Raw genomic sequence first — 27,748 nt, forward strand, 5'->3', positions numbered from 1 at the left:
CTTCTCTGGTTTTTTCGCTCCTCTACTGAGGAGCCTCCCCTACCTGTCTCTGTTTCTCTTGTCCCCCAAATTTTCCATATATTCTTATAGATTTTTTATTATGTTCTGCAACCAATGATTCTGATAATTTGTGTATTTAAAAAAGCAAAAGGACAAACTGGAGCTAGTTATCATGCACAAAAGAGTAAATCTGACTAAAACAATAGCTTGAGCACTTTCCCTGCTCCTTAACCTACTATATGCCACTTCCTTACGAGGGCAAAGGGAATGCTGTTGCTGATGATGATAACAACTATCTGGTGTTGAATGTTAATTATATCTTAGGCACTGTGTTAAGATCACTTAAGATCTAGGACCAGGTTATAATTTTCACTCTTTGAAGACAGTGAAATTGAAGTTCAAAAGAGTTAAGAATCTTGTTTCAGGTCACTCAATAAATGAATAACAGAGCATGAATTTGAACCAATGCAGAACGAATCCTTAAAGCCCTACCACACAGACTCAGTTCATTTAATATTCAAACCACACTGCTCATGAGACCCCAAGTCTAAGTAGAAGCAAATTCAGAAAGATATTGACTCTAAAATGACACCATTCACAAAAGTAGGATATAGAAAATAAGAAAATTTATGTTCCAGCATGAAAAATGTGCTTTGTCTGAAAGGCTGAGTGAAAGCTGCAATTGCCCAGATGATGAAATTAGCTATTGTGGTTGTTCTGTTGTTGTTAAGTGCCGTCGAGTCCGTTCTGACCCATAGGACCCTGTACAGGGTTTCCGAGGGTGTAAATCCTTACGGGAGTATAAAACCTCATCTTTCTCCCATGGAGCGGCTGGTAGTTTCAAACTGCTGACCTTAAGGTTCACAGCCCGATTCGTAACCACTACGCTACCAGAGCTCCTTAGCTATTGTGGTAACAGATGGTAAAGGCTCATCAGATGGCTCTTTGTGAGAGACATATGGTTAAATTCATAGAAATCTTTATTTTGAGGCTCTGAAAAACTTAGAATCATTAAGCATGGCCCTTTGCCAGGTATCCTTCAGAAAATAGCGGAAGTTAACTTTTCTGCCTGGTAACATCTCAGGAAGATCAAAGACTGGAGGTAGTAAAGCTAGCTGTCTCTTTGAGAAATTTCAGATGATGAAATGCTGTTACTTCGAAGATCTGTTATTCTTGTTTCCTGGTCCTGAGATATCTGAGCCTGTTACTTGTCTTTCAGTGGGCACTTCTTAAGGCAGAGTGAGACTTGAATTTTTGTGGCCAAGTTAGTGTATCATAGAGATGATTGCTAAGAACTAGGAAGAATAGCTATTTCTTGATGAATGCTTCTTACGTGGCCATGCCGCTAAGCACTTTGGAAGTGGGAGGAACTCAGGAAACTAAAGACACAGAAGGTAGCTGAAAGAGTTGCTTAAACTGTTCCTGCTGCCGAGAGTACATCCTTTCTGTGTGTAAGGAAATCTGAAAATCAACCATTCATAATGTTCAAAGGAGAAACTTTCCTGCATTTAAAGTAAGTCAAAGTCCATCTAATGAACTGAGCTATCATCTCTTTTGATCTCCAAGAGTATTCTTTCTTTGATCACAGAACACTATCATTAGGAGTTTGCATGGCTTCCTTTCCTTTCTAGCATCTTATCAGCATCTTGGTCTTTGATGAGCAGATTCTTTCTTTCCTATGACATTTGAAACAGAAAATTCCACTCTTTAGGAGCAATGAATCTTGGGTGATTGTAAAAGACTTCATCAGAAAGGCAGACAACTTACAACATTTTGGCTATTCCCGTACGAATCTTTATTTCTGATATCCTGTTCTTTGAAGTTTCTATGAAGGATCTAGTTAAGCTGCACTGAGAAAGGAGCCAAGTGGTACTCTGAGAACTGCTGAGACTTGCATGCTGTCATTGTTGTTGTTAAGCCATCGAGTCGGTTCTTACTCATAGCAACCCTGTATAGAGTTTCTGAGGAGCGATTTGGTGAGTTTGAACCACCGACCTTGCGGTTCAAACTGACCTTGAGATAGAGTGCTTATCCTATGGTGTCACACCAGGATTCTCTGTTTACATTATAAGTGCTCAAATAAGAAGACAGAGCATGACCTTGCTCACCAACTGCTCTGCAGAAACCCTATACGGGGTCGCTATGGGTCAGAATCGATTTAATGGCATTTGACAACAACAACAACAAACCAAACTGTAGGCAGTTTGAACCCACCAAAAAGTTGGCCTACTAAGTTTCTTCCATAAAGATCACAACCTAAAAACAATATGGAGGTAAGTTCTACTCTGTACAACATGCAGTAAAATCAACTCAATGAAATTTAAAAAAATTTTTTTTAATTTTTGTTTTTGTGTTGTATTACAAAGTCACTATGAGCATTGAATTAGTAAATATTGAACCACTGTATTGAGAAGAAAAACAAAATTAGATCCCTATGAGCCTCTGGTCACATTGTTTCAGTCAACTAATCAATACATAGCTTTGTTTTATGTGTGTATCACTTTAAAAAGCCTTAGTTCATATATAGTATTGATTCATTAACATTGAACCCAGACAACAGCTTTTTTATTTGTGCCTGAACAAATTTTATTTAATATACATATTTTCTATGTAAGATACATTACAGCCTTCTTGCACTTAGGGACACTAGACCGCCTTCAGCACTACACCATGATTAGAGAATGTTTTAAACGGCAAAATCACCAACAAAAAGCAGAAACAAGTGAAAAAAACAAGTATGCTAAATAGACTCAACAGTACACTTGTTTATCTTATTGTTAAGGGCCAGCAAGTCATTTCCAACTCATACAGACCCTGCTTCTGAGGAGTGACTGGTGAGTTTGAACCACTGACCTTTCAGTTCAAACCAACCTTGAGATCAAGCACTTACCCGATGGTGCCACACCAGGACTCCCTGTTTACATTATAAGTGCTGAAACAAGAATACAAAGCATGACCTTGCTTATCTTAAGCTGGAAATGAGTGTGTCAGTCAGTCAACTAAAAATTTCTCCAATCTACACATGACCATATTTACACATGATCATGAAAGCATCATGAGTACTGATCTTGGGGTTACAAATAAAATTTGACAATTAGGCAATTTCACAAACACAGAATCCAGAGATCAGGAGGAACAACTATGTTAGATCAAAATAAACTCCAGATCATTAATTAGTAACAATCGTCTGCTCTGCCTTCACAAGTTCCTAAATAACATCAGCCTTTCCCAAAGAGATGTCCCCAAGAAATATAGTCACCCGATTTTTGGAGCAAATTGGGAATTTAATATTTATAGTGTGACACTGGAGTCCTGGTGGAGTGCTGCAGGATAAGCCACTGGTTTGAACATGGTCAGTGGTTCAAAGTCACCAGCTGCTCCTTGGAAACCATATACAAGGTCATTATGATTCGGAACTGACTTAATGGACTTAGCAACAACCATAACAATAATGTCACCAAGGCCATATTTTACAACTACTGATCCTTCCTGTTTCTAGCATTCACCTTCCAATCACCAGTACTTTTCAATGTGTCTTGATTGCACTTTTGATCAGTTGAAGAATGAAGAAGTTGGTAGAATTCTTCTAATTCATTATCACTCACTTTAGTGGTTAGTGGGTAAATTTGAATAATAATGGTACTAACTGGTCTTCCTTTAGGTATATGAATATTATCCTGTAACACACAACACTGAACTTTAAGATAGATCTTAAAATGTTCTTTATAAGACTGAATGCCCTCACTTCATAAATGCAGAGGTTTCAGAAAAGGAACTTGACTTGATCATGACTATCTAGCTAGAAGTCATCAGACCAAGGATTTGAGGCTGCTTTAAAAATCCAACTTGTAGCTCAATTGATCCCATAGGCCAATGTATCAACAGCTGCAATAAAATTACTTAAAAAGCAAGCTTAAATCTGACTTGATGGGAATAACCCATGGAGATATTTATTCAGTAGTTTGGGGTTTAAGCCTACTAATATGTACTTTTTAAATTTCCCTAGGTGACTCTTATGTATGTCTAGAATTGGGACCAACTGCTCTTAAATTTTCCTGGAATTGACCACTGAATGGACACTAGAGGGGAATGAAAATTAGTAGTAATCAGTTGCTCTCATAGTGCATAAACGGCAGCATAGGATCATTCCCTCTTCCTTTTAATCTTTAATTAAACATGAAGAGGGCATTGAAGTATTCAATAACTTCTCACGACAAAATGGTAGCATGTTGATATTTGAATGCTGCCATTTGTCCATATGGGAGTGCACTGAAGGATATAGTTATTTCAAGTGACATTATTCACTAAGCAGTCATCAAATAATAAGTTTAGTAACAACTAGCAGATCATTACTCAGCTGATGGCATTTGAATTGGTATTCTAAAAAGCTCCCAGTGTTCCGTTTCCTAAGGAAGCTGAGTCTCTTTCTTAAAATGGTGAAAATTAGCATGACTGGAAATTAGAAATGGTTATTCCTAATTTCCTCAAACTTAAAGTACATGCTATACTTTACCATCTTCTTCCAGATTGTGGCTGTTCTGAAAATTTTACAGAAATGCATAAACTTGCTACAGGCCATTTCCTTTGTAGAGTTCTTTAACATTAGACTCCTGGTGTGGCGTTGTAGGATCAGCACTGGACTGTGAATCACAAGGACTGCAGTTCAACCCACCAGCTTCTCCTCAGAAACCCTATACAGTGTTGATAGGAGTCAGAACAGATTCCATGGCACCTAGCAACAACAACACTGTTAACCTTTAGAGCACATTTAACCACTTAATCTAATTGGCTGTTCAGTGCAGTTCAAATAACAAATCATTCTTTAGAACAGATAATGCCAATGTGTCTGAGATTATTTCGCAGTTCTAAGGGTATACATAAAACTGCAATTGTGTAGTCTAGGTTTAGGAATTTGACTGAAACACACACACACAGACATATGTTATTATTTTTTAGTGCCATTGAGTTGGTTCAGACTCATAGTGACCCCATACAGGGTTTCCAAGGAAGGGCTTCAAAAAATGTATGAAAAAATCCCATTACCTTTTAATTACATTGTTTCACAAACTCATTAAAACCCTCTTTGACATGCGAGTATATATGTACACACAAACATAAAAATATAAATAAACTTTAAAGTTCTAGACATGAATATACTAGTGGAGATCAGCAATTACCAACTTCTATATAAAGTTCAAATTTATTGAGCTATAAAATACCAGGATGAGGCTAATTTACATAGTTCTCAACATTGAATTCAAAAAGTTCAGGAAGCGCTGATGCTTTCTAAAAACTCACTCACACACACATATATACATATTTGGGTGATACTTAATTAATATAAGGCATTGTTTGAAATTACAGATAATTACAGTTAATAAAATTGCAAAATCTACCACTCTCACTGTCTTTTAAAAAAATATTTCCATGTGTTATAATTTAGCATGGTATAATTTGTTTGTAAAATTAAAGTAATAAAACCTTAAAAAAAAAAAATGAATGAATGCAATGCCATTCCTCTTCACTTTGATGTTCCCAGCATAGTATATCATCTGATTGTCTGATGGCCAAAAGCAGTCCATTTCAGCTCACTAATGCCTAGGATATATTGATCTTTATGCATTCCATTGCATTTTTCATAATTTTCAGTTTTATTAAATTCATTCCACATTCAATTACTAATGGATGTTTGCAGCTGTTTCTTCTCAATCTGAGTTGTATCACATCAGCAAAATAAGATCCAGAAGGCTTAGTTCCATCTGTGTCATTATGGTTAGCTATATTTTAAGGAATCAGCTCTTCCCCAATCATATTTTGAATGCCTTCTAACCTGAGGGGCTCATCTTCTGGCACTATGTTCTACAATGTTCTGCAACTATTCAGAGGCTATTCAGAAGTGGTCTACCTCTCCTTCTTCCAAATCTTAGTTTGGAGCTCTACTGATACCTGTTCACTGTGGGTGACCCTGTTGGCATTTAAAATACAATTGGCCTAGCTTCCAGCATCCCGGCAATATACAGGCCACTACAGTATGACAAACTGACAGGTGACTCGACCAGCCACTCCATAGGAAAAATATGATGATTTCTTTTCTTCTGCAAAAGATTTATATATACATATACACACATACACATGTTATTATTAAGTGTCATCGAGTTGGTTCTGACTCAGGAACTCTGTATAGTGTTTCTAAAGAGTGACTGGTGAGTTTGAATAGCCAACTTTTCAGTCCAGTGCTTATCCTACAGTGTTGCCCCAGGACTTAATATATATATTTGTCACCAGAAGATATATGTGTGTACATACACACACACACACACACATATATATACATATATATATAGAGAGAGAGAGAGAGAGAGAAAGGAAGGAGAGAGTCCTAGTGTGGTGCTGGGGAATAAAATATGGGACTGAAAGGTCAGTTTGAACCGCAAGATCACCAGTTCAAACTCACCAGCTGTTTATTGGAAGCCCTATACAATATCATTACAAGTCAGAATCAACTCGATGGCACTTAATAACAACATGTGTGTTTGTGTATATATATATATGTGTGTGTGTGTGTGTATATGTATATATATATATACACACACATCATATATACATACATGTATATGTATATATAATGTATGTTGTTGTTATGTGCCATGGAGTCGGTTCCAACTCATAGTGACCCTGTACAGGGTTTCTGAGGCTGTAAATCTTTACGGGAACAGAAAGCCTCATCTTTCTGTAACAGAACAACTGGTCATTTCGAACTGCTGACCTTGCGGTTCTCAACCCAATTAATAACCACTACGCTACCAGAGCTCCTTATATAATGTGTGTGTGTGTGTGTGTGTGTATATATATAACATAGTGGTTATGTGTTGGGCTGCTAACTGCAAGGCCAGCAGTTGTAATCCACCAACCTCTCTTCAGGAGAAAGATGAGGATTTCTCTTCCCATAAAGGCTTACAGCCTCAAAAATATATATGTATATATATTTATATATAGGAGTCCTGGTGTGGCACTGTGGGTTAAAGCACTGTACTACAAGGTAGGTTGGTGGTTCAAGTTTACCAGCTGCTCCTCAGAAATCCTGTACAGGGATGCTATGAACCAGAAAGAATCAACTTGATGGCACTTAACAACATAACTAAATCTATACGTATATACATATATATATGTATGTTGTTGTGTGCTATAGAGTCAGTTCTGACTCCTGTATAGAGTTTCCAAGGAGTGGCTGGTGAGTTTGAACTGCCAACCTTGTGGCTTAAACCAATCTTGCGGTCCAGTGCTTTAACACCACACCCGGACTCCATATATGTAGGGAGTGGTGTGGTGTGGCATTGTAGGATCAGCATTGGACTGTGAACCAAAAGGTCAGCCAGCAGTTCAAATCTACCAGCTGCTCCTTAGGAACCCTGTATAGGAGTTTCTATGAGTTGGAACCAACTCAATGTCACTTAACAACAATAACATATATATATGGTTGTGGTGTGGTGCTGTAGGATAAGCACTGGACTACTAACCATGAGGTTCACGGTTCATAGTTCAAACACACCAGGTGCTCCTCATAAATCCTATACAGTGTACAAGATAGCTATGAGAAGGAACCAACTAGATAGCTCTTAACGACTATATATATGTGTGTGTGTGTGTGTGTGTGTGTGTGTGTGTGTATACATATTTGTTTTTTGTTGTTCCAATTCTTAGCGACCCTGCATACAATTTCAGAGGAACTGCTGGTATTCTTGAACCATCGACCTTGCAGTCAGTCTAGTACTTATCTTAAAGTGCCACACCAGTGAGGTTTACATCAGGAAATGACTCACACAGTTGTAGAGGCAAGCAAGTTCCAAGTTCATGGGTCAGATGTCAGGTTGGAGGCCTCTCATGACTAACATAGCTGCAGGGCCTGATGAACCCAAGATCAGCAGGTCAGATGGCATAGGAATGAATGAATCCCAGGTCAGCAGGTAAGACGGCAGACTGCTGACAACTGCTAGGATCAGCAGGTGATACAGCAGGTCACTGGCTCAAGTCCAAAGAACCAGAGGTCAGAGAACCAGGCAGATGCAGGATACAGACCCAACATAATGCAAGCCAGCTTTACCAAAGTGTCTATATCCAAAGTATCCAAAACAGGTTACACCCCAAGAAACGTCCTTTTAATTGATTGATTTCTCTTAGCAGATTTCATCATGGAGGTGATTTCATTACATTGGATGTCATCATGGGGATTAACTATGTCTTAACTGCCAAAGCACTTAGAATCCTGCACTAATCAAAGACACAAACCTTAACTGTCACAGAAGGTATGAAAGTATAATAAAGTTTGAAATCTTCTTTCTTGGTTGACTAAACATGGAAGTGAAGATGATCCACACTGCTCACATCAGCTGCTGCTGCTCAAAACCCACCACTTCTTGTGTACAAATTCTGGGTCAAGGTCCCTGTGTGGTACAAAAGGTTTGACCTCAACTACTAACCTAAGAAGCAAAGATGGCGAGACTTTGTCTCACTTACTCTGAATATGTTATCAGGAGGAATCAGTCCCTGGAAAAAGACATCACGCTTGATAAAGTAGAGGGATATTGAAAATCCCAAGACTCACAATGTAATGGATTTACATAGTATTTGCAACCATGGATTCAAACATGGCAACAATGGTGAGAATGGTGGAGCATCAGCCAGTATCTCATTCTGTTGTTCATGGTGTCACCACAAGTCTCAACAGCACCAAACAAGCCACAACATCTAAGGTTGTCAGTTTGAACCACCCTGCAGTGGCATCACAGAAGAAAACCCTGGCATCTGCTTCTACATTGATTATAGCCCAAAAGAAACATTCCAGGAGTGGGAGGAAAAGAAGAATTATTCAATGTCTAGAGGGTAGACACGTGTTAACTTGCATGATAGGGAAGATTGTTCAAAAATATAAAATAAAGAAGGAAAAAAGTTATAATAGCCAACAGCAAAACCCTACGTGACAATTCTATAGCACATGGTGTGGTCCTGAGGCAGAACAATCTTGATGGCAATGGTTTTTTGTTTGTTTGTTTGTTTGTTTAGTTCTGGGTCAGGCATTCTTCCAACAAAATTGCAGTCATTATTCAATTTTATAACTAAGGCAGATTTGTGATTGAAATATTTTTCCTAACTTTGCAAGAGAGAAAGTAAAATCTTCAGGGCTTGAATAAGTGATCCCCCAAATCTAAGATTAATTGAAGAAGATAACATAGGTTCCAAACAATACAGAAATAATCTTTGGTGTGATCAAAAATTCAGATAACATTGATTGTGAGAACCTGGGTCTTGGAATCAAGACCAGAAATTGCTACCAAAAGTAGGTTTGAAAAGAAATAAAATATTTATCCCAACTCAATAAATGTACTTTATTCAGGAAGTGTAAGGAAAGTTACAATTGCTCAAGTGATGGAAATCTCTGCTCAGGTCACAGATGATGAGAGCCGGGCTGTGCTGCTGCTCTTCCTTTGAAGCTTTGGGCTCCTAGCACAGCCGAGGACTGCTCTTTCTCCATTGTCTCCTGGAAAGCAGCAATACAAAAACTCTGGAAAACAACTTTAGCTGTCAGCAATCATTACAGGCAGATTATGAATCCAGGACTGGCTTTGTAAAGATGAAGGCAAAGCTGTGGAAGGAGATGAGCCAATTGTCTTTATCCTTTCATGATCCTGATGAATCCTGAGCCTTTTACTTGCTCTTGGGTGGACACTTCTGCTGGCAGGGTGGCTGCACCGGAGGGCATTTCTGCTGGCATGGCTGAGGTGGGCACTTTGGGGGTGGGCATGGCTCTGGGCACTTTGGAGGTGGGCATGGCTCTGGGCACTTTGGGGGTGGGCATGGTTCAGGGCACTTAGGTGGGCACACCACAGGAGGTGGCTGGCAAGGCTGTTTGCACTGCTGCTGCTGGTAAGACATCTTTTTGGAGTCTCTGGAAATCTGAAAGAAATTATATGATAGGGTTCACAAAAAGGAGCTCCACAAGGTTGGCAGTTCAAGCTCACCAGCCACTCCTAGAAAACCCTATATAGGGTCATTATGGGTCTGAACCAACTTGACAACACTTAACAACAACAACATCATACACAGAGAAGCCAAAACCTGTTGAATTCCATTGAAAAATATCTTTCCAATCCCCAAGATATACATTCATCTCTTAACTCCCTTTTTGCAATTTTCTGGTTTCTTCCTCTTCAGCAAATTGCTTTGTCAACTCTAGCAAAATTCTCTTCTCTTGGGCCGTTTCCCACCAAAGAAATATCTGTTTCAAGCAGCAATTAATGATGTTTACATGAAAGATAGTCAGAAATTCTGAAATCCTGAGCAATCTTACAAGCAATCCCTCTAATATCTTTTATGAGACCTCAATATATGGGTAGAGAACAAACTTGTTTAAGGAGACTCCAATCACCTTTGAAATCACAGCAGAATGGACTCCAAAGATAAATGAAAAGGGAAAAAAAAAATCACCTTGTCCTCTTATTCAAATGAAATCTTAGCCTTTTCAATACAGACATCAAGCTATCTGACAAAACCCAACTGTGGATTGTGCCCCAGTCTACAGACTCCATCACCTAAAGAGTATAAAACCCATGATCGTAACTTTGGTTGCACCACCAAATTTGCTATCTTCAGATTGAATTCAAACATTTGAGAGCAACAAATAAACAGATGAACTCAAGAAATCAGACTTACCAAGTTCTCAAAGTAAACGAGGGATTGAGTGTCAGGAGGATGCAAGAGGTACCGCAAAGGATCTCTTTATAGGGCTTGCTGCCCCACCCAGGGGGAAGTGGAGCTGCTTAAAACTGGGCTGGTCCAAGAATTTCCTAACCAAAATGCAAATCCATCTCTAATTGGCCTGACAGGTACTCAGATAACAAGAAGCATCCTATTCCTGGATCTCCTCTCTGTGTTAAGTGTCCATGACTCAGAGGCCCTGCCTTAGGGACAATTTCAGTGACTTACAGAAGCAGAAGAATTTAGGGGAGGGGGGCGGAAGGGGCTTTCTAACTGGTTGCCAAAGGCTCTTTTTCTTGATTGAGGAAAAGACCCTTTTTTATCCTTAACTTTCCCTACACCAAAACCATCTGGAGTGGAAAAGACCTGACTTAGAGACCTGGATGTCTACTGATGCTTTTCTCATTATCTCAGTATCAGTTGCCATCAACTCTATTCCGATTCATGACAACCTCATGTGTTGCTGAGTAAACCTGTGCTCTACAATACTTTCAATGGCTGTGACTTAGCAGAATTAGGTAGCCTGACCTTTCTTGCAAGGTACCTCTGGGTAGACTTGACCCAACAACCTTTTGGTTAGTAGTCAAGTACTTAACGATCTATGCCAGCCAGGGACTCCTCTCACAACACCAAACCCTTTCCTCTTTAAACTGTACAGCTTATTAATCTAAGTTTCCTTTCCTCACTCAAAAAAGGCTACAGTTAAGGACACACCACAGAGCATCTCACCAGCGCACCCACAAAACTATTTCTAAATGTTCAGCAAAATAGTGACCACCAGGATCCTGGTTGCATTTGCCTTGAGTTTTCAAATAGAAAACATGAAGCTGATTCCTGAGGCCTTTATAAAATTGGCACCACTGTGGGTTACATGGGCTCCACGAGGACCATAGCATCTCCTATTATAAATGAGATATTCTAGCAGCTCGCTTCCTGGACCTACAACATAGAGCAGCCTTTCTGACTTACTTCTCACAAAATATAGCAGTTGCTCCTACATAACTTATCCCAATGGAGAACTAAGAGGTATGTTGATATTTTCCTACCTCTTTGGAATTACTGGAAAATCCAGCCTAATAATCAATGGCATTCAAGCAATTCGTTTTATATGTATATTTTGTCTTTTTAGTTTTGTAAATAAGTTGTTTGACCCAGACTTATTGATAGTTTAAGATTAAGTCAGTTTATTAACAATTCAGTCATTAAAGTTAGTTATCATTCATGACAGTTCAAACCCACCAGCTGAAACTCAGAAACCCTATATAAGGTCGGCATGAGTCAGAACCGATTTGATGACGCCTAAGAACAACAATAGCAACCATTCATTTACAGCGTTTTAAACGTGAATGACTATGTCATGTCGTTATATGTTTTATTTGGTTTTAGGATTTGTCTATATCGATGACAGTGGAGTACATGTCGGATGAAGCTACTTCCATCTCTACTTTCCACACACAGTGCTAGAGGGAAGGAGAGATGGACATGGAAGCTGATGTCTGGTCCCAGTTCTATCTTTGAAAACTTGTGTGACTGTGGGCAGGCCATCTCCCCTCTCTGGGTTTGGGTCTTTGGTAGTGTAGCGGTTACAAGTCGGGCTGCTAACCTCAAGGTCAGCAGTTTGAAGCTACCCGCTGCTCCGTGGGAGAAAGATGAGGTTTTCTGCTCCCGTAAATATTTACAGCCTCGGAAAATCTATACAGGGTCACTGCATATCACCACCTCACAGAAGAGAAGTAGAGTAGGAAGTAGGGTGGGGGCAGTTGTACTGGGCCTTCTCGAGCTCTGTTGAAGCTTCTCTCTTCCTACATTTCCTTTCTTCCCATAGACTTGTGTACTGAACCTCTTGGGAGCTTTCCCACCTTGTTTCTAGAGCTCCTTCTTTCCCAGGACAGACTGCAGAGTGGAAACCAGATTCCTCAGTGCTTTTCCTCCTTGCTGTCCTCTAGGATGTGTATTTGAACCCTTTTGTATTTTTTAAAAGTACTCTTAATCAGCATTTGAAGGGAAAAGAGAGAAAGGATTAAAAACCACAAGCATTCATTCAAAGCTATTTACAGAACTACATGAATGTGATTCCTCCTAACATTCCCGACAATGAAGAGTAAGATGTAGGAGATGTAGCCCTGTCTTCACAGTTGCTGGGGGACACAGACAGACATACAGGTCACCAAGTCACACTGTTCTGGTGCCCGCCTAGCGTTGGCAGTGGAAACTTCTAGGCCTGTGCCCTCTGCTGTAATCTTTCCATCTGCTCCAGATGGAATCTTCCTCATTCCTGGTCCTTCCTCCCATATCTAGGACAGAGCGTGAGATACCAGCTGATGCCTTTTCAGGTACATCTATTCTGTCCCACAAATGAGGGGTGGCCTCATAACAATGAAATCAAGCATTTTATGAAAAGCCTTTTGAAAATGTTTCATCTATCTGCCAAGAATATGTGCAAAAAGCAGTCACCTCTTTCTAAAGGCCTCTCCCAAACAAGGTAGGAGTACCACCTTTGTGTAACAAAAGATGGTCTAAGTACTGAACAGAATAATGTAAATCTTAACTCTCTGCTTATTTTAATTCAACACTAGTAAACTCATAATTTATATATTTCTTCTGCCATTTCATGAATATTATTACCTGTAACCAATTAAATTTAAAAAAAATTTAATTGGTATAAAGTAAAAATGTTGAATAAATACTATTTTATATGTGGCATATAATTATGGTTAACATAGAGTCTACTTAGGAGAATAAAACTTGGGAAACAATGCCCCAATATATTCTCCAATCCTAGAAAAATTGTTTCATTTTTGCCTTTTCAGCCTTAGCCCAAGAGTTACTCTGCACTTTCCTCCCTTCCATTTTGGACCTGAACTCTCCCCTTTTCTGTAGGTACTGAAACTTTACTTTTTGTGCCTTGGCTGGTCAAATAGCCCACTTCACCTGTCTTATGGATAAAGTTACAATATTGGCTCTATGTTACTGTAGAATACAGAAACCCTTTGCTAATGGCTGTCAGGATGTCCCTATCTACACTAGTGGCATATGTTTGAAATTTTCTTTTCAGGAAATACATTATTTTTGTTCCAGAACAATCAGGTTTAAATTGCAAAAAGCCAGTGAGAAATGTAAGTTCCCATCTTATATAGACTCACACCATCATGTGTAAACAACTAAGATAATGTTTGGGGAGAAGATAGAGGATCAAAGCACTAAAGGTCTGTAATCAGGAGGTTGTTGTTGTTGTTGTTAAGTGCCGTCGAGTCAGTTCCGACCCATAGTGACCCTGTACAGAGTTTCCGAGGCTGTAGATCTTTACGGGAGCAGAAAGCCTCATCTGTCTCCCGCGGAGCAGCTGGTAGTTTCGAACTGCTGACCTTGCAGTTCCCAGCCTGATTCGTAACCACTACACTACCAGAGTAAACATGGGCTGATTTTGTATGTTTTCTCTCTTTTATACACTTCTCAATTAGGTTTCAGGTCTTTTAAAGACACCGAGTTTTAGCATTTGTTTGGCTGTTTAATGCCTTGTCTTCTTAAACTCTCCAGTTCCCTTAACCTGCCACATTAGCCTCCCACTCTCAATATACAGATTGTATCTGTCTAATTTGACACATGTTGGTAATTCAAGAGTGCAAAACTGGCGTGAGGGCGGTGTCTGATCTGCTCTGACTTCACACAGGGGAAGGAGAATTAAGCACATCATCAGCCCAAGGCCAATTTCAATGAAGTAGAGGTAAGGCACCTCCACCCTCTTTCCTCCTTTACCAGGTCTGACACCAGCTGTCCCTCCCATGGAACACTTGACTTCTCTAGTAGGTTTGATCATTCATCACCATGACCACACAGAATTCAGACAATAATCACAATTATGGGGTTTATTGATAAAGTTAACAGTTTACAATTCAGGATCAGAAATATTCAGGATACAGTTCTTTGGTTAGGACAGCTTCTTCCAAGTCATGCCCACTGGCAGACCTCTCTCTGGCCCTTGTCCCCTTGGCCTTTCCTTTGCTCTACTTGGACAATCTTACAAAACTCTTTTAGTGCTTCCAATAAATGTACAAAGGGCACACTACTCCACCATAAGCCTCTACCAGAAGTCACCAAGCTCTAACTCCGTGAGTCATCAAACCTAACCCCCCCGATAAAGTGCTTGGAGATACCACATTCTACAAGTTATCCTTCTGCCTGAAGGCATTCAACTTTACTTGTTCCATGAGCCAGGAAGTCCACTGGTTCTTAGTTCTGCCTCTGTCCCTCCTCTGGTGTCACAGCTATTTTGTGTCCTAGATCAAGAAGGTTCAATGTGTAGGAATCTTGGTGTCCAAAGGACATGCTCTACTCCTGGCTCTTCTCTCTCAATGGTAAGTGAGATCCCTGTTCCTGCTTATGAAGTGGCTTATTTTATATCCAACAGGATGGCAAAACTGGCCAATCCCCATATTAGAGTTCCAAGTTTTTACAATAAAAATTAGTCCTGCTAAAAACTACTCACAGCTAAATCATATAATTCTATTAGCATCTTCCCCTACCTTCTCTCTTACCCAGACCCATCAGAGAAAGAGGAAATGCACCCAGTCTGCTTGGTCTCACCCAGTCACCCAGCAAATCACAAAGACTATGTCTAGAAGAGTCACACCAAGCAACCCATGGCATTGCAAGATGTATTTTGTCGATGGATTTTGTGACTTAAGTTTTCTTGCAATCACTCTGGTTGACTAAATGCATGCATTAAACACTTAAAGTGACTTAAAGCATCCTTGTCTTGGCCAATGATCAGGACACTTTCCAGGTTTTATAATTGGAGAAAAAGGAAGAAGAGGAGAAGAGGGAAGAAAAAAAGGAAGAGGAGTGGTTCAAAACTTCTAAAGCAGTCATCAGCAATGCTCTGTAGAGTACAGGAACACTGAATCAACCCAGCATCCCGTCGCTGGGTTAAGCAGGTTCCTGAGTTAATAAAATTGTCATTTATCCTATTAGGAAGGAAGAGATTTGGGCCAAGCTTGCCGTTGATAACGATCTGACCATAACCATCAGGGATAAAGTCATCACTTTAGTACCTAAAACCAAGTGTGTGTAAGCGGTGTCAGCACCAACTGATTCCTACAGACTATTATGCACTCTAGGTACTTTAGAGAACCAAGAGAAGTAACTTTACTGAATAGGTCATTATCCCTGTTACATTATACCCAAAATATAAAGTCTTAGAGAAATGTATGTTTTCTGCAATACAAATTGAAAATTAGATTCCCAAACGGGATTGAAATGTCAGATAGACAAGTTTTAGTTGCATCTTAGCGACTTCTTGCTCTGAGGACATCCCTCCCCAAAAGACTCATGGCAGTGCAGGCACTGAAGTCACTGTAGGACTGATGCTCCAACATCCCAGATGAGAATTACCATATAGGTGGGGGAGGAAAATTGAACATTTAGAGTGCCTCACAGGTCAGCTACATGAGAAACTGTCATAGTATAAAGGGTAGTGTCTGGTGATCAACATTTCCCCAAGTTCCTATATTCAAGACCCGAAGCATGAGACACAGCACATTTTAGTACTTTACAAATATACACCCCCATAGGTGTTCTCTGTCTGTCTGCTAGCTAGCTATTTTCAGGCATCTATCTAGCTATATAGCTAAAAGGTTTGACTTTGTGGTCTTTAAGAGTCAGGTAGTCACTGGTTCAATCCCTCTCCTTAATTTTCTAAGACTTAGAATACTGTTAATTTTTACTTATGAACATGAAGGTTAAAAAGAAAAACCACACATTTAAAAAAAGGTTTGCTTAAGTCTTGAGTCAATATTTTACCTGATATTCTAACACTTTGTGCTATATAATAAGAAACAAAATAATAAGAAACAATACATCAAGTTCAAGTTATGTTTTATGGTTGAGAATGTTATTTGCCTCGTCTTTAAGATTTTATATAGCATCTGATTTTAAGTCAGTCTTTAAAGATTTTGGAAAAAAAAAATGAAAACACTGACTTGATGAAGTGTGAAGAAATCATTAAATGAGCTAATCTTGGCACCCATTCTTATATGCATAAAATGAGAATTCCTATAAGCAGAAATTTAAAACAAAGTATAGAAGCACAATAATATATCTGCTCCTCAGTGTTTGGACTCTTAAGATCTTTCTCTGAATACTGTGTAAATATAAACAGAAATCTAAATACAATCAAAGCCAATATGTTGATTTTGTTGGTTTTTAAAAAAGTAGTATTCACAGACATTTATCATTCTATGAAAACATATGACAATAAGAAATGCTCTGGTTTAAATACCACCTCTAGTTTAAATATGGCATTCCTTGAGGTGGCAGTTTACTTTAATTACATACGGCACTGAAAAATGCTGAGGTGCACAGCAAGAAGAACTTTGGCTGTGAAGGTTAAAGTTATGTGTCAACTTGACCAGGCGGTGATTCTCAGTGGTTTGGGAGTTAAGGAATGATGTCATTTGGAAACTATACTGATGCAATCATCTTCCGTTCTATGACCTGATGTGGTCATCCTCCATTTGTGCATGCCAAATTTTGTACAACTACCTGATCTTTCAGCTCTGGTAGCATAGTGGTTACGAATTGGGCTGCGAACCACAAGGTCATCAGTTCGAAACTACCAGCTGTTCCATGGGAGATAGATGAGGCTTTCTGCTCCCGTAAAGATTGACAACCTCAGAAACCCTGTTCAGGGTCGGGTCAAATCAACGGCACTTAACAAGAACAACCTGATCTTTGGAACCTAACCATATTGATAAGTGAAGCGTGAGTAAATAGTCACATGATACAAAAAGTGGATAAACTATATTTACATGAAATACGATGGATGGGTCCTTGTAATATGTTAATAAGTGAAAAAAGCATGCCTCAGAAGGCTGCACATAATCAAACACTTATTTTTCTAAAGCTCAAGAATTATTTACATAAGTAACAAAACAATATAACAATAAGCTATAGAATTATCAACAAAAATTTCAGGAAGATTGAAGTGACAAAATTGAATAGGCTGGCTGGCAGTTCAAACTCACCAGGCGCTCCTCAGAAACCCTATAGGTGGCATTGAGTCAGAACCAATCAACGACACTTAACAACAACAACTAATTAGGTAGATAAGATTTGTTGACAGTTGGTCTATTTCTTGATGGGTATACATTACTTCAAAATATTACATGAAAAAATAATTAACATATATTATCTCTACATGGATCCATTGTCTTAAAGATTGTGGTTAATGCATTTCTAAATAAATACAGTCTACTCGTTGTGATGTGCCGTGGAGTCAGTTCTGACTCATAGTGACCATGTATAGGGTTTCTAAGGAGCTGCCCATGAGCTTGAACTGCCAACCTTGTCATTCAAAACAATCTTGCCGTCCATACAGTGAATTAACTCACTGTGTCACACCAAGATTGGGGTGGGGAAATGGTTGATTAAGGTACATTGTCTTTCCAAGATCCACTTTGAATCCTCTTGTCTCTTTTCAGATCTGCTATGATTCTGTGTAAGATTACACACAAAACCCTAAACAGGGCTTTAAAGTAGCAGATGGCCATTGAATTAGATTGAAAGGGAAACAGAACATTCAAAATGTTAGAAGGTAAACAAGTTTGATAACCTTCCTGATTTTTTTATATTATCCCTTCCTATCCATTTTCTTGCTATTGCAAAAGCATTAGTATTAATAGTAGCAACAATAATAATATATATTTATTGTTAATTAAGGAGCTTTGGTAGCACAGTGGTTAAGAGTCTAGCTGCTAACCTCAAGGTCAGCAGTCTGAAACTACCAGCAGTTCCATGGGAGAAAGATGAGGCTTTCTGCTACCATAAAGATTTACAGCCTCAGAAACCCTATGCAGGGTCGCTCTGAGTCAAAACAGAGTCCACGGCACACCACCACCACCACCACCAATGTTAATTAAGTGCCAGGCTCTAACTGTGCTAGAAACATTACACATATTATCTCATTTAATTAATAAGACAAAATTGTGACTTAGGTACTATCTGTTTCACCGTGAAGCTGTGAAATGTAAGTTTAGAGAAATAAGAAACTTGTCCAATAGTCAAATGAATAAAAGTAATAGAACATGGATTTGAAACAGTGATGAAGTTTCTTTGGTGTACTTTCATATCAGATTGATTTTTTTTAAAGGTTCATGACACACTTATTTTAAGAGTCTAAAAACTGGAGACCAAACGGAAATCAGAAGAAAAGTTATCACACACATACATCAGTGCCTCTACTGTCACGATCACCAGCACTCATCAGCCACAGTTGCCAAAAACAGGTCTTAAAGAAATGAGAACAAGAGAGAATTTTCATTTGACCATGAAGCATGTCCTTTATTGGTGACAACAAAGTAGAGGTGTATTGCCCAAGGGATGAAATTTCCCAATCTGGTCATAAACAAGCAACATACAGTAGAGTTGGGTTTGTTCTTGCTCCTCCTTCTGAGGCTCTTGAGAGCTTAGAATCAAGTGTGCTGGTTGTTAAGGGAGGAGCAGTACTACTTACACTATGGAAAAAAAGTCAATGGTCTGCCACCTATTGGTCAGAGTAAGAGTAAAGGTTCATAAGGATACAGAAAGATATGATGGCAGGATTCAGAGAGGATGGCAGAGTCCAGGACCTGTGATGAAGCATTTGTTCTTGTTTCATAGTTCTGAAAGTTTCTGGGGACTGTTATGTGATCTTCATGGTCCTTAATGTTGATGCTGTACAGGTGGTTATTTGGAAGTATACATGTTTCAGGATGCTTGGGTGGCAACATAGAAGGTGGCCTTCAGGACTGTCATGTCTCAGGGAAAGGGTGTGGACTCTAGACAGTCGTAAAGCGTGTTAGGAAATCAAAGCAGATACTTGGAAATCTGAGGGATAATGACACAGCTCATTAAGTAAGCGTTGGGTTCCCTGACTATAGGAGTGTCCCTCTTCAGTCATCTTATTGTTGAAAATATTGCCTCTTCTTCTAAAACTGATGCAAATACTTTTTCTTTAAGAGTTGTCACTAAGCACCGGCAAGAGAAGGGTCTACTGATGTGAGGGAAGTTGTCCCAAGAAGATGACAATGTCAGTTTAGCGCATATCCTTGGGTATACAAACTGTTCCAATTCGATTTTGAAATCACATTTGTAGATACTCTTTAAATGATCATGGAAAGGGGGGGATTACTTTATTCCTCACTCATTTTTATTTATGTTTTCCCACTAATTTTATTTTCTCCTGTAATGTTTAGTACATTTTTTTTTTTTAAAGAAACAAAATAAAGCCAAAATGTTGTTGTTGTTAAGTTCTGACGCATAGCGTTTCATAGGGTTTCTGAGAAGCGGCTGGTAAATTTGAACCGCCGAACTTGCGGTTCAAACTGACTTTAGGGTCCAGTGCATTATCCCACAGTGCCACACCAGGACTCCAAAGCCAAAATAATCTGTGACAATTCTCTACTTCCAGCAACCAAATAACATTATACAGATCAATACAACTTGGACCTCCATATTAAATCAGAGACTTTGAGAATCTAGGGCATAATATGATAGCCCCTCCTACCCTTTCTCCCAGCTGATGTGGAATCTGAGATGGTGGTTGTATTGCAGAGAACTCTATAGAAAATTAAACAGGCCAAGCCTGGGCAGCTCCAAGTAGATGACTGTAATCCATTCTCAGTGAGTATAGTCCCATTCGTCTTCCCAACCTAACCACAACTCACTTGAAACTCTACAAATTACCTGACATGCACTCTAGCTTTTGGAAGAGTCCTGACCCATGACCCTCTTTCCTGGAGCAAGTGCTCAGTGAGAAGCTTGCTGTAATTGGGGCCCTGCCTAACCTAGCACTTTCTGGACCTTGTCCCAGTTTGTGGGTTGGGGAGTTCTCTAATTGGCAGCTCAAATGGTGCCTAAATGACTGGAGTTAGCACCCTTTCCACAGCCCCTCAGGTTATCTGCATCATAAGCCTGGCCACTCTATTCAGATCTCTTTGCCCATGTAATGTGTAATTAGACACCTGGCCCCACCCCATCCATCTCTTCATTCATAGTAGTATTACATTCCTCCTTAGTCTACCCCTCCTTAGTCTCAATGCCCCTCTTAACGATTACTAATGAGTTTACAGGACACTGAAAATAATTTCCTTGAACATTTTTATAATTAGAGAGATATATGAGTACCTCCTAACAGTGACTAACACATTGCTGCAGAGCCGATTTCAAGTCACAGGGATATAGTCAAGTCACTGCTCCCTAGGGTTTTCTTGACTGTAATCTCTACAAAGGAGCTCTGGTAGTGTAGTGGTTATGAATCGGGCTGTGAACCGCAAGGTCAGCAGTTCGAAACTACCAGTTGTTCCGTGGGAGAAAGACGAGGCTTTCTGCTCCCGTAAAGATTTACAGCCTCGGAAACCCTGTACAGGGTCGCTATGAGTCGGAAGAGACTCGACGGCACTTAACAACAACAACAACGATCTCTAAAAAGCAGATCTCCAGGCCTTTCCCCCACAGCACTGCTGGTTGTCCAAACCGTCAACATTTTTTTTTTTTTATTGTTATTATGAATTGGGTGAAGGTTTACAGAGGAAATCAATTTCCATTCAACAATTTATGCACATTTTGTTTCAAGTCATCCATTGCAATCCACACAGTGTTAACATCACTTATCCCACTTCCTCCTGTGTTTCCTATTTCTATCCTTCCTTCTTCCCTAACCCTTCTGAATTTTGTCCTTGGGCAGATGTTGCCCTTTTGATCCCAAATGGTTGATTACTCTTTCCTCCCTAGTATCATTATTTCCCTACTAGACCAATCTATTGTTTGGCTGAAAATTGATCCATGGGGTGAGTTCAGTTACCAGTCTGAAGGATGACCAAGAACCATAGTCCCAAGGGTGCCACCAGTCTCTATCCAAACAGTAAGCCTGGGTTCTTAGGATTTTGAGTTTTTCTCCCACTCTACCCAGGACCTTCTAATGTGATCCTTCTCCAAGTACTTGGCAGCAATAACCAGTGACCATCTAGTTCCTTTGATCTCAGGATCCTGCATTGGACTAATTATTTTTATATGTCTTCAGTTTTCATCACTCTTCTTTTATCTGCATAGGGAGAGACCAATAGTTGTACCTTAGATGGCTACTCATGATCTTTTAAGCCCCAGTTGCTTGTCACCAAAGTAGCATGTAGAACATTGTCTTTGTGACTATGTTATGCCATTTGACCTTGGTGTTTCCTGAGACTATGGTCCTAGCTCCATACCCAAAAACTCATTCCTTGAGGTGTTTGGTTATAACTAAGAAGTTTTCATAGCTTTGCACAAAGTATGCTTTACTGTATTCAGGGACATATTTGCATCATAGGTAAATGTTGTTGTTGTTAAGTGCCGTCAAGTCGGTTGGTTCCCATAACGACCCTGTATAGGGTTCCCAAGGAGCAGCTGGTTAGCTTGAACCACCAACCCTGTAATTCAAATGACTTTGCAGTCTCGTGCATTCACTCACAGCACCACACCAGGACTCCATAGGTAAATACATATGTAGAAATAGCCTCTGCCAAACATATATATATATCCATGAGTAGAGTCCCATTCTCCTTCCCACACCTGTTGAACTTGCTTGTCTATGTACGAGTCCACTTGTAAATTACTGTTATTGCAGGATTGTGTTTCTGGGGACTGTTATGGGATCTTCACAATATTTTTACAATGTCCAGTAAGTAGTATTTACCTCTGGTGCCTTTAACTGGTGTACTCCTCCCAGTGCCTTCCCTTGCCTTCATCATTTTTTGCTGACCTCCCTTTTATTGTATATTGCCTTCCCCTTCATCCAAGTTAATATGGTGTTGTGCTGTGGGTTAATGCGCTGAACTGTAAGATTGGTTTGAACCACAAGATTGGCAATTCAAGATCAACAGCTGCTCCTCGGAAACCCTATACAGGGTCACCATGGGTGGGAGCCAACTCAACCGCACCTAACAACAACAACAACATCCTATTGTTAGTAATTCATCCTCCCTCCCCTTCCTGCTCCTGGTAACTATCAAGTTATCTATCAAAGAATGTTTCTTTATGTGTGAAAACTTTTTCTTGACTTTTTATCGTAGTAATCTCATCCAATACTAAGGAAGCTTCAACAAGTTCGGGGGTGGGAGGAATGGAAATCAAATTTTTCCATGAACTTTTTGAAGCTCCCTCATAGTTTTACTTTTTTGATTGACTTATTTCATTCAGCATGATGTCTTCTGTGTTCATCCGTTTTACGAAGTGTTTGTAGATTCATCATTATTCTTGAATGTTGTGTAGCATCCCATTATGTGTAAGAACTATAGTTTGTTTGCCCATTATTCCATAATATTAATGGACATTAAGCTTATTTCCATCATTTTGCTATTGTGAATAGTGCTATGACGAACATGGATATGCATATATCTAGTCATACCGTGGCTCTTATTTCTTTCTCTAGGATATATTCCTGGGAGTGGAGTTGCTGGGTCATAGAGTTTTTCTATTTCCAGCATCTTGAGGAAATGTCATACTGTTTTTCTCAGTGATTACACAATTTTATAGTCCCATTAGCAGGGTATGAAGGTTCCTGTCTCTCCAAACCCTCGCCAGCATTTATTGTTTTTTATTTTTAAATTTCGCTATTAATGCTGGGGTAAGATGGCTCATTGTTGTTTTGATTTGTATGTCTCTGTAGGGTAAGACTGAACTGTGAACCACAAGGTCAGTGGTTCAAGTCCACCAGCCATTCCAAGGGAGGAAGATGAGGCTTTCTGGTCCGACCAAGATTAACAGCCTTGGAAACCCATACAGGTTTACTATAAAGCAAAACTGATTCAACAGCACGGAACAACAACAATGACTAATGTTTATAATATGTTTGATGACCACCTCATTGTCTCCTCTGATGAATTGTTTGTTCCTGTCCTCTGTGCATTTTCAAGTCAGATTATTTATCTTTTTTGTTGTTGAGGTATTAAAGTTTTCTATAAATTTTAGAGACTTGTCTCTTGTCCAATAAACGATTGCCAAAATTTCATTCTCAATCTGTGGAGTCTCTTTTTAATCTTGTTGTGAAATCTTCTGATGCACATAACTGTTTAATTTTTAGAAAGTCCTAGTCTTCTAGTTTATCTAGATTCATATCAAATAACAAATGAACACCCAGTTTAGCCAGTACAATTTTGTTAAAGAGACTATCTATTCCCCATTTAATGAATTTCAGTTCTTTGTCAAAGATCAACTGTCAGTAAATGGATGGATTTACTTACTTATGGATTCTCAATTCGGTTCCAGTGGTCTATAGATCTGTCACTGTACCAGTACCTAGCTGTTTTGACTATGGTAACTACGTAGAAAGTTTTGAGATTGGGAAGTGTGATGCCTCCTACTTTGTTCTTCTTTAGCAGTGCTTTACTTATTCATGGTGTCCTTCCTTTCCATGTAAAGTTGATGATTAGTTTTTCCATCTCTTTCAAGAATGTTAGAATCTGGACTGGGATTACATTGTATCTATAGATCATGTTGGGTAGTATTGACATTTTCAAAATAGTAAGTCTTCCTATCCATTGGCATGATAGATTTGTCCATTTATATGGGTCTCTTTTGATTTCTTATAGTAGTGTTTTGTAGCTTTCTTTGTGTAGGACTTTTACATCTCTGATTAGATTTACTTGTAATGATTTCATTTTCAAAAAATGGTATTGTTTATTTGATTTTTTTCAGAGTTCTCTTTGTTAGCATAGAAGAATCTGAGTTTTATCCTGTTGCTCCTTTACCTTATTACCTTGCTTAGTTCCAGTAATTTTCTTTCCAAGTCTTTGGAATTTTCCATAGGATCATATCATCTACAATGGTTGTTGTTAAGTGTCATCAAGTCGGTTCAGACTCATAACAAACTTGGGTAGGGTTCCCAAGGAGCAGTTGGTGAGTTTGAACTTCCAACCTTGTGGTTCAAACCGACCTTGTGGTCCAAGAGAATTTTAATTTTTCTTTGCAGATTTCAATACCTTTTATTTCCCTTTCTTGTTGTTGTTGTTGTCGTCAGGTGCCATCGAGTCGGAACCGACTCATAGCGACCCCATGCACAGCAGAACGAAACAATGTCCGATCCTGGGCCAACCTCACTACCACTGCCACACTTGAGTCCATCAATGATGCCACCTGGCTGATCCATCTTGTTGGGGGTCTTCCTCTTTTTCTCTGACCCTCCACCCTACCCAGCATGATATCTTTCTCCAGCAATTGTTTCCTCCGGACAATATGTCCAAAGTAGGAGAGACGAAGCTTAGCCATCCTGGCCTCCAAGGAGCACTCTGGCTGCACTTCTTCCAAAACAGATCTATTGGTTCTTTTGGCAGTCCATGGCACTTTCAGTATTCTCCAACACCACAACTCAAAGGCGTCAATTCTTCTACAATCCTCCTTAGTCACTGTCCAGCTTTCGCATCCATATGAGGCTATTGAAAACACTTAGCTCATCGCTCTGGCTCACAATTCCAATACAATCAATATTGAATTGTTGTTGGGTACCCATGAGTCAGTTCTGACTCATAGCAACACTATGCATGTAAGAAAGAAAGAAATGCTACCTGAACCTATGCCATCTTGAACCCATTGATACTGTCATGTATGTTGTTGTTATGTGCCGTGGAGTCGGGTCCGACTCATAGTGACCCTGCACAGAGTTTGCACAGGGTTTCCGAGGCTGTAAATCTTTACGGGAGCAGAAAGCTTCATCTTTCTCCCTCCCGCGGAACAGCTGGTAGTTTCGAACTGCTGACCTTGCGGTTCACAGCCCGATTCGTAACCACTACACAACCAGAGCTCCATCAGTACATAAGTATGTTGTTGTTGTTGTAAAGTGCTATCGAGTCGGTTCCGAACCATAGCGAACCGCCAACCTTGCAGTTCAAATGGCTTTGCAGTCTGGCGCATTAACCCACAGTGCCACACCAGTACTGCTAAGTATATAAGGCCTTATATACTCCTTCAGCTCTGGTAACGTAGTGGTTACGAATTGGAAATTGGTCAGCAGTTTGAAACTACCAGCCTCGCGGGAGAAAGATGAGGCTTTCTACTCCTGTCAAGATTTACAGCCTTGGAAACCCTGTACAGGGTCGCTATGGGTCGGAATCGACTCGATGGCACTTAACGACGATATGCTCCTTCAAGCCTGCGCTGGAAGGAGCTGGTGGATGTCACCCCCTGTGGTTGCTCAAGTGCCAGCAGGAGGGGCTGGTGGTCTAGGGCTGCACCAAGGATGAGCGCGACCACTGGCAGCAGTTCTACTTCTTGAGCAAGCGGCTGTGCAACTTGCTGCGCAACTCGTGAGGGGAAGACGACTTGGAGGGTTGGTGTGATGTGGAACACGGTGGGGACGGCTGGAGGTTAGAGGAACTGCCAGGAGACTGTGGGTCAGAATTCATCCATGATGAAAGGATCAAGAAGTTCTTCGTCTCCTCCTTTCAGTAGTGCTGCAAAGCGCAGATCGTTGACCTGCAGGCAGAAGGCTACTGGGAGGAGCCGCTGGACACCACTCAACCAGCCATCATGGTGAAGTACTGCTACTTCAGTGGCAAGGACGCCGGCTGCGTGTATGAGCTCACCATGAAGCTGCTGTCCGAGCACGAAGACCTGCAGGCCGAGTTCAACAGTGGGCAGGTCGCTGTGTCCCAAGATGCCGATGAAAGGGAATGGATTGAGATCTCCCACACTGTCACCGACTACGGGCCTGGAGTCCACTTTATTCGTTTTGAGCATGGGAAGAAAGACTCCAACTATTAGAAGGGCTGGTTCGGGGCTCGGATGACCAACAGCGGCGTCTGGATGGAGTCCTGGGGGGTGGGTGTGGGGGCGGGTTAGATAGGTCTTACTGTAGTCCTTGTAGCATCCTTGCCTCCTTCACCCCACTCTCCCATCCCTTGCCCCAAGAACAGCCCTCCTAGGCATAAAGCCTACATATATTTGCATCTTATTGGCAGCCCACAGCTAAAATGTAATAGAATGTAAGTTTTATGAGGGCATGGGCCTGGGCTGGCTCTCACTGCTTCTCTCCCCTCTCCCATACCTAGCGCAGTGCCTGCTACTAAGTGGGTGCCCAATAAATATTTGTTGAAGGAAAAAAAATAGGTGGTGATGTTGCTGTTGTGTGCTGTCAAGTGATTTCTGACTCAGTGACATATAAGTTGGCTGCACAAAATCTGTGGAGGGAGGGATCTAGGTTAGAAATTCGGGGTTCTTGACAAACAAAACAAGCATGGAGCAAAAATTGAATAAGAGGATAAATGTAAACATAACAAAATGGACTTCAAAAATGTTATAGAAAACAAAACTAAATTACCAAAGTTAAATTAAATTTTTAAAAATCTGAATATTAGTATTGCTGATTACCTCCTAGGGCTAATACTGGATAAAAATTCAAATGGCAGAACAAATACCTTCAACTTCAGAACTGTGAATTTCAAATCTTGTTTCAAGAACATGAACTTGACCTCGGTCTGTACATAACCAGAACTTGAGTATTCCTTGGACTGCATGCCTACTAAGAGGAGATTAAAGGGCAGCAGTCCAAAGGATTAAACTGCCACTCGGATGTTGAAGCACAGGTTTAATGGGCTTTTCTGCGTCAGAATCGACCCATAAGCATAAGATCAAGAACCACATCCCACAGTAGGAAGATGTACTCCATTTGGTAGGCCTTGAGGTCATCTCTGGCCTAAAAACCACCAGCCTTACAGGATGCCAGTCAATTAGAAAGGGATTCTCTCCCCAAGATGTAATTTCTTGAGGCCACAAGCTAGAGGAGGTCTCACAATTAAATTATTCACATTTCTTGGAAAGAGAACAGGCATCAACTGTGTCCATCGAAGGGGGACACTGTCCACTGTCCAGGAGTACCCTGGATATTTTTTGATATCTGTTTTGCTTCAGCATCTGAAAATTACAAAAAACAGAACAATGACAGACAAAGAATGGGGGAAAAGACAGCTATCTGATCTAAGCATATAAGACTTGG

The 27,748-nt window shown here is 40.1% G+C and overlaps 1 protein-coding gene and 2 pseudogenes across 1 annotated transcript; 1 reads left to right on the top strand and 2 right to left on the bottom strand.

Moving 5' to 3' along the window:
* LOC102840066 overlaps window positions 1–27,748 on the bottom strand; it is a 1,013,887-nt pseudogene that overhangs the window by 483,140 nt on the left and 502,999 nt on the right.
* On the bottom strand, window positions 9,703–9,930 carry SPRR2D (small proline-rich protein 2D). Its single transcript, XM_006861457.1, has one exon. The coding sequence runs from the start codon at window positions 9,928–9,930 to the stop codon at window positions 9,703–9,705; it is 228 nt and encodes a 75-aa protein (XP_006861519.1).
* Window positions 12,816–26,595, top strand: LOC102816465 (annotated as a pseudogene).

This window comes from Chrysochloris asiatica, unplaced genomic scaffold, assembly GCF_000296735.1.
Source record: "Chrysochloris asiatica unplaced genomic scaffold, ChrAsi1.0 scaffold00042, whole genome shotgun sequence".
NCBI lineage: Eukaryota > Metazoa > Chordata > Mammalia > Afrosoricida > Chrysochloridae > Chrysochloris > Chrysochloris asiatica.

Bases quoted from the DNA above. Each gene is read 5' to 3' on its own strand.
- SPRR2D (XM_006861457.1), bottom strand. From the start codon at position 9,930: ATGTCTTACCAGCAGCAGCAGTGCAAACAGCCTTGCCAGCCACCTCCT.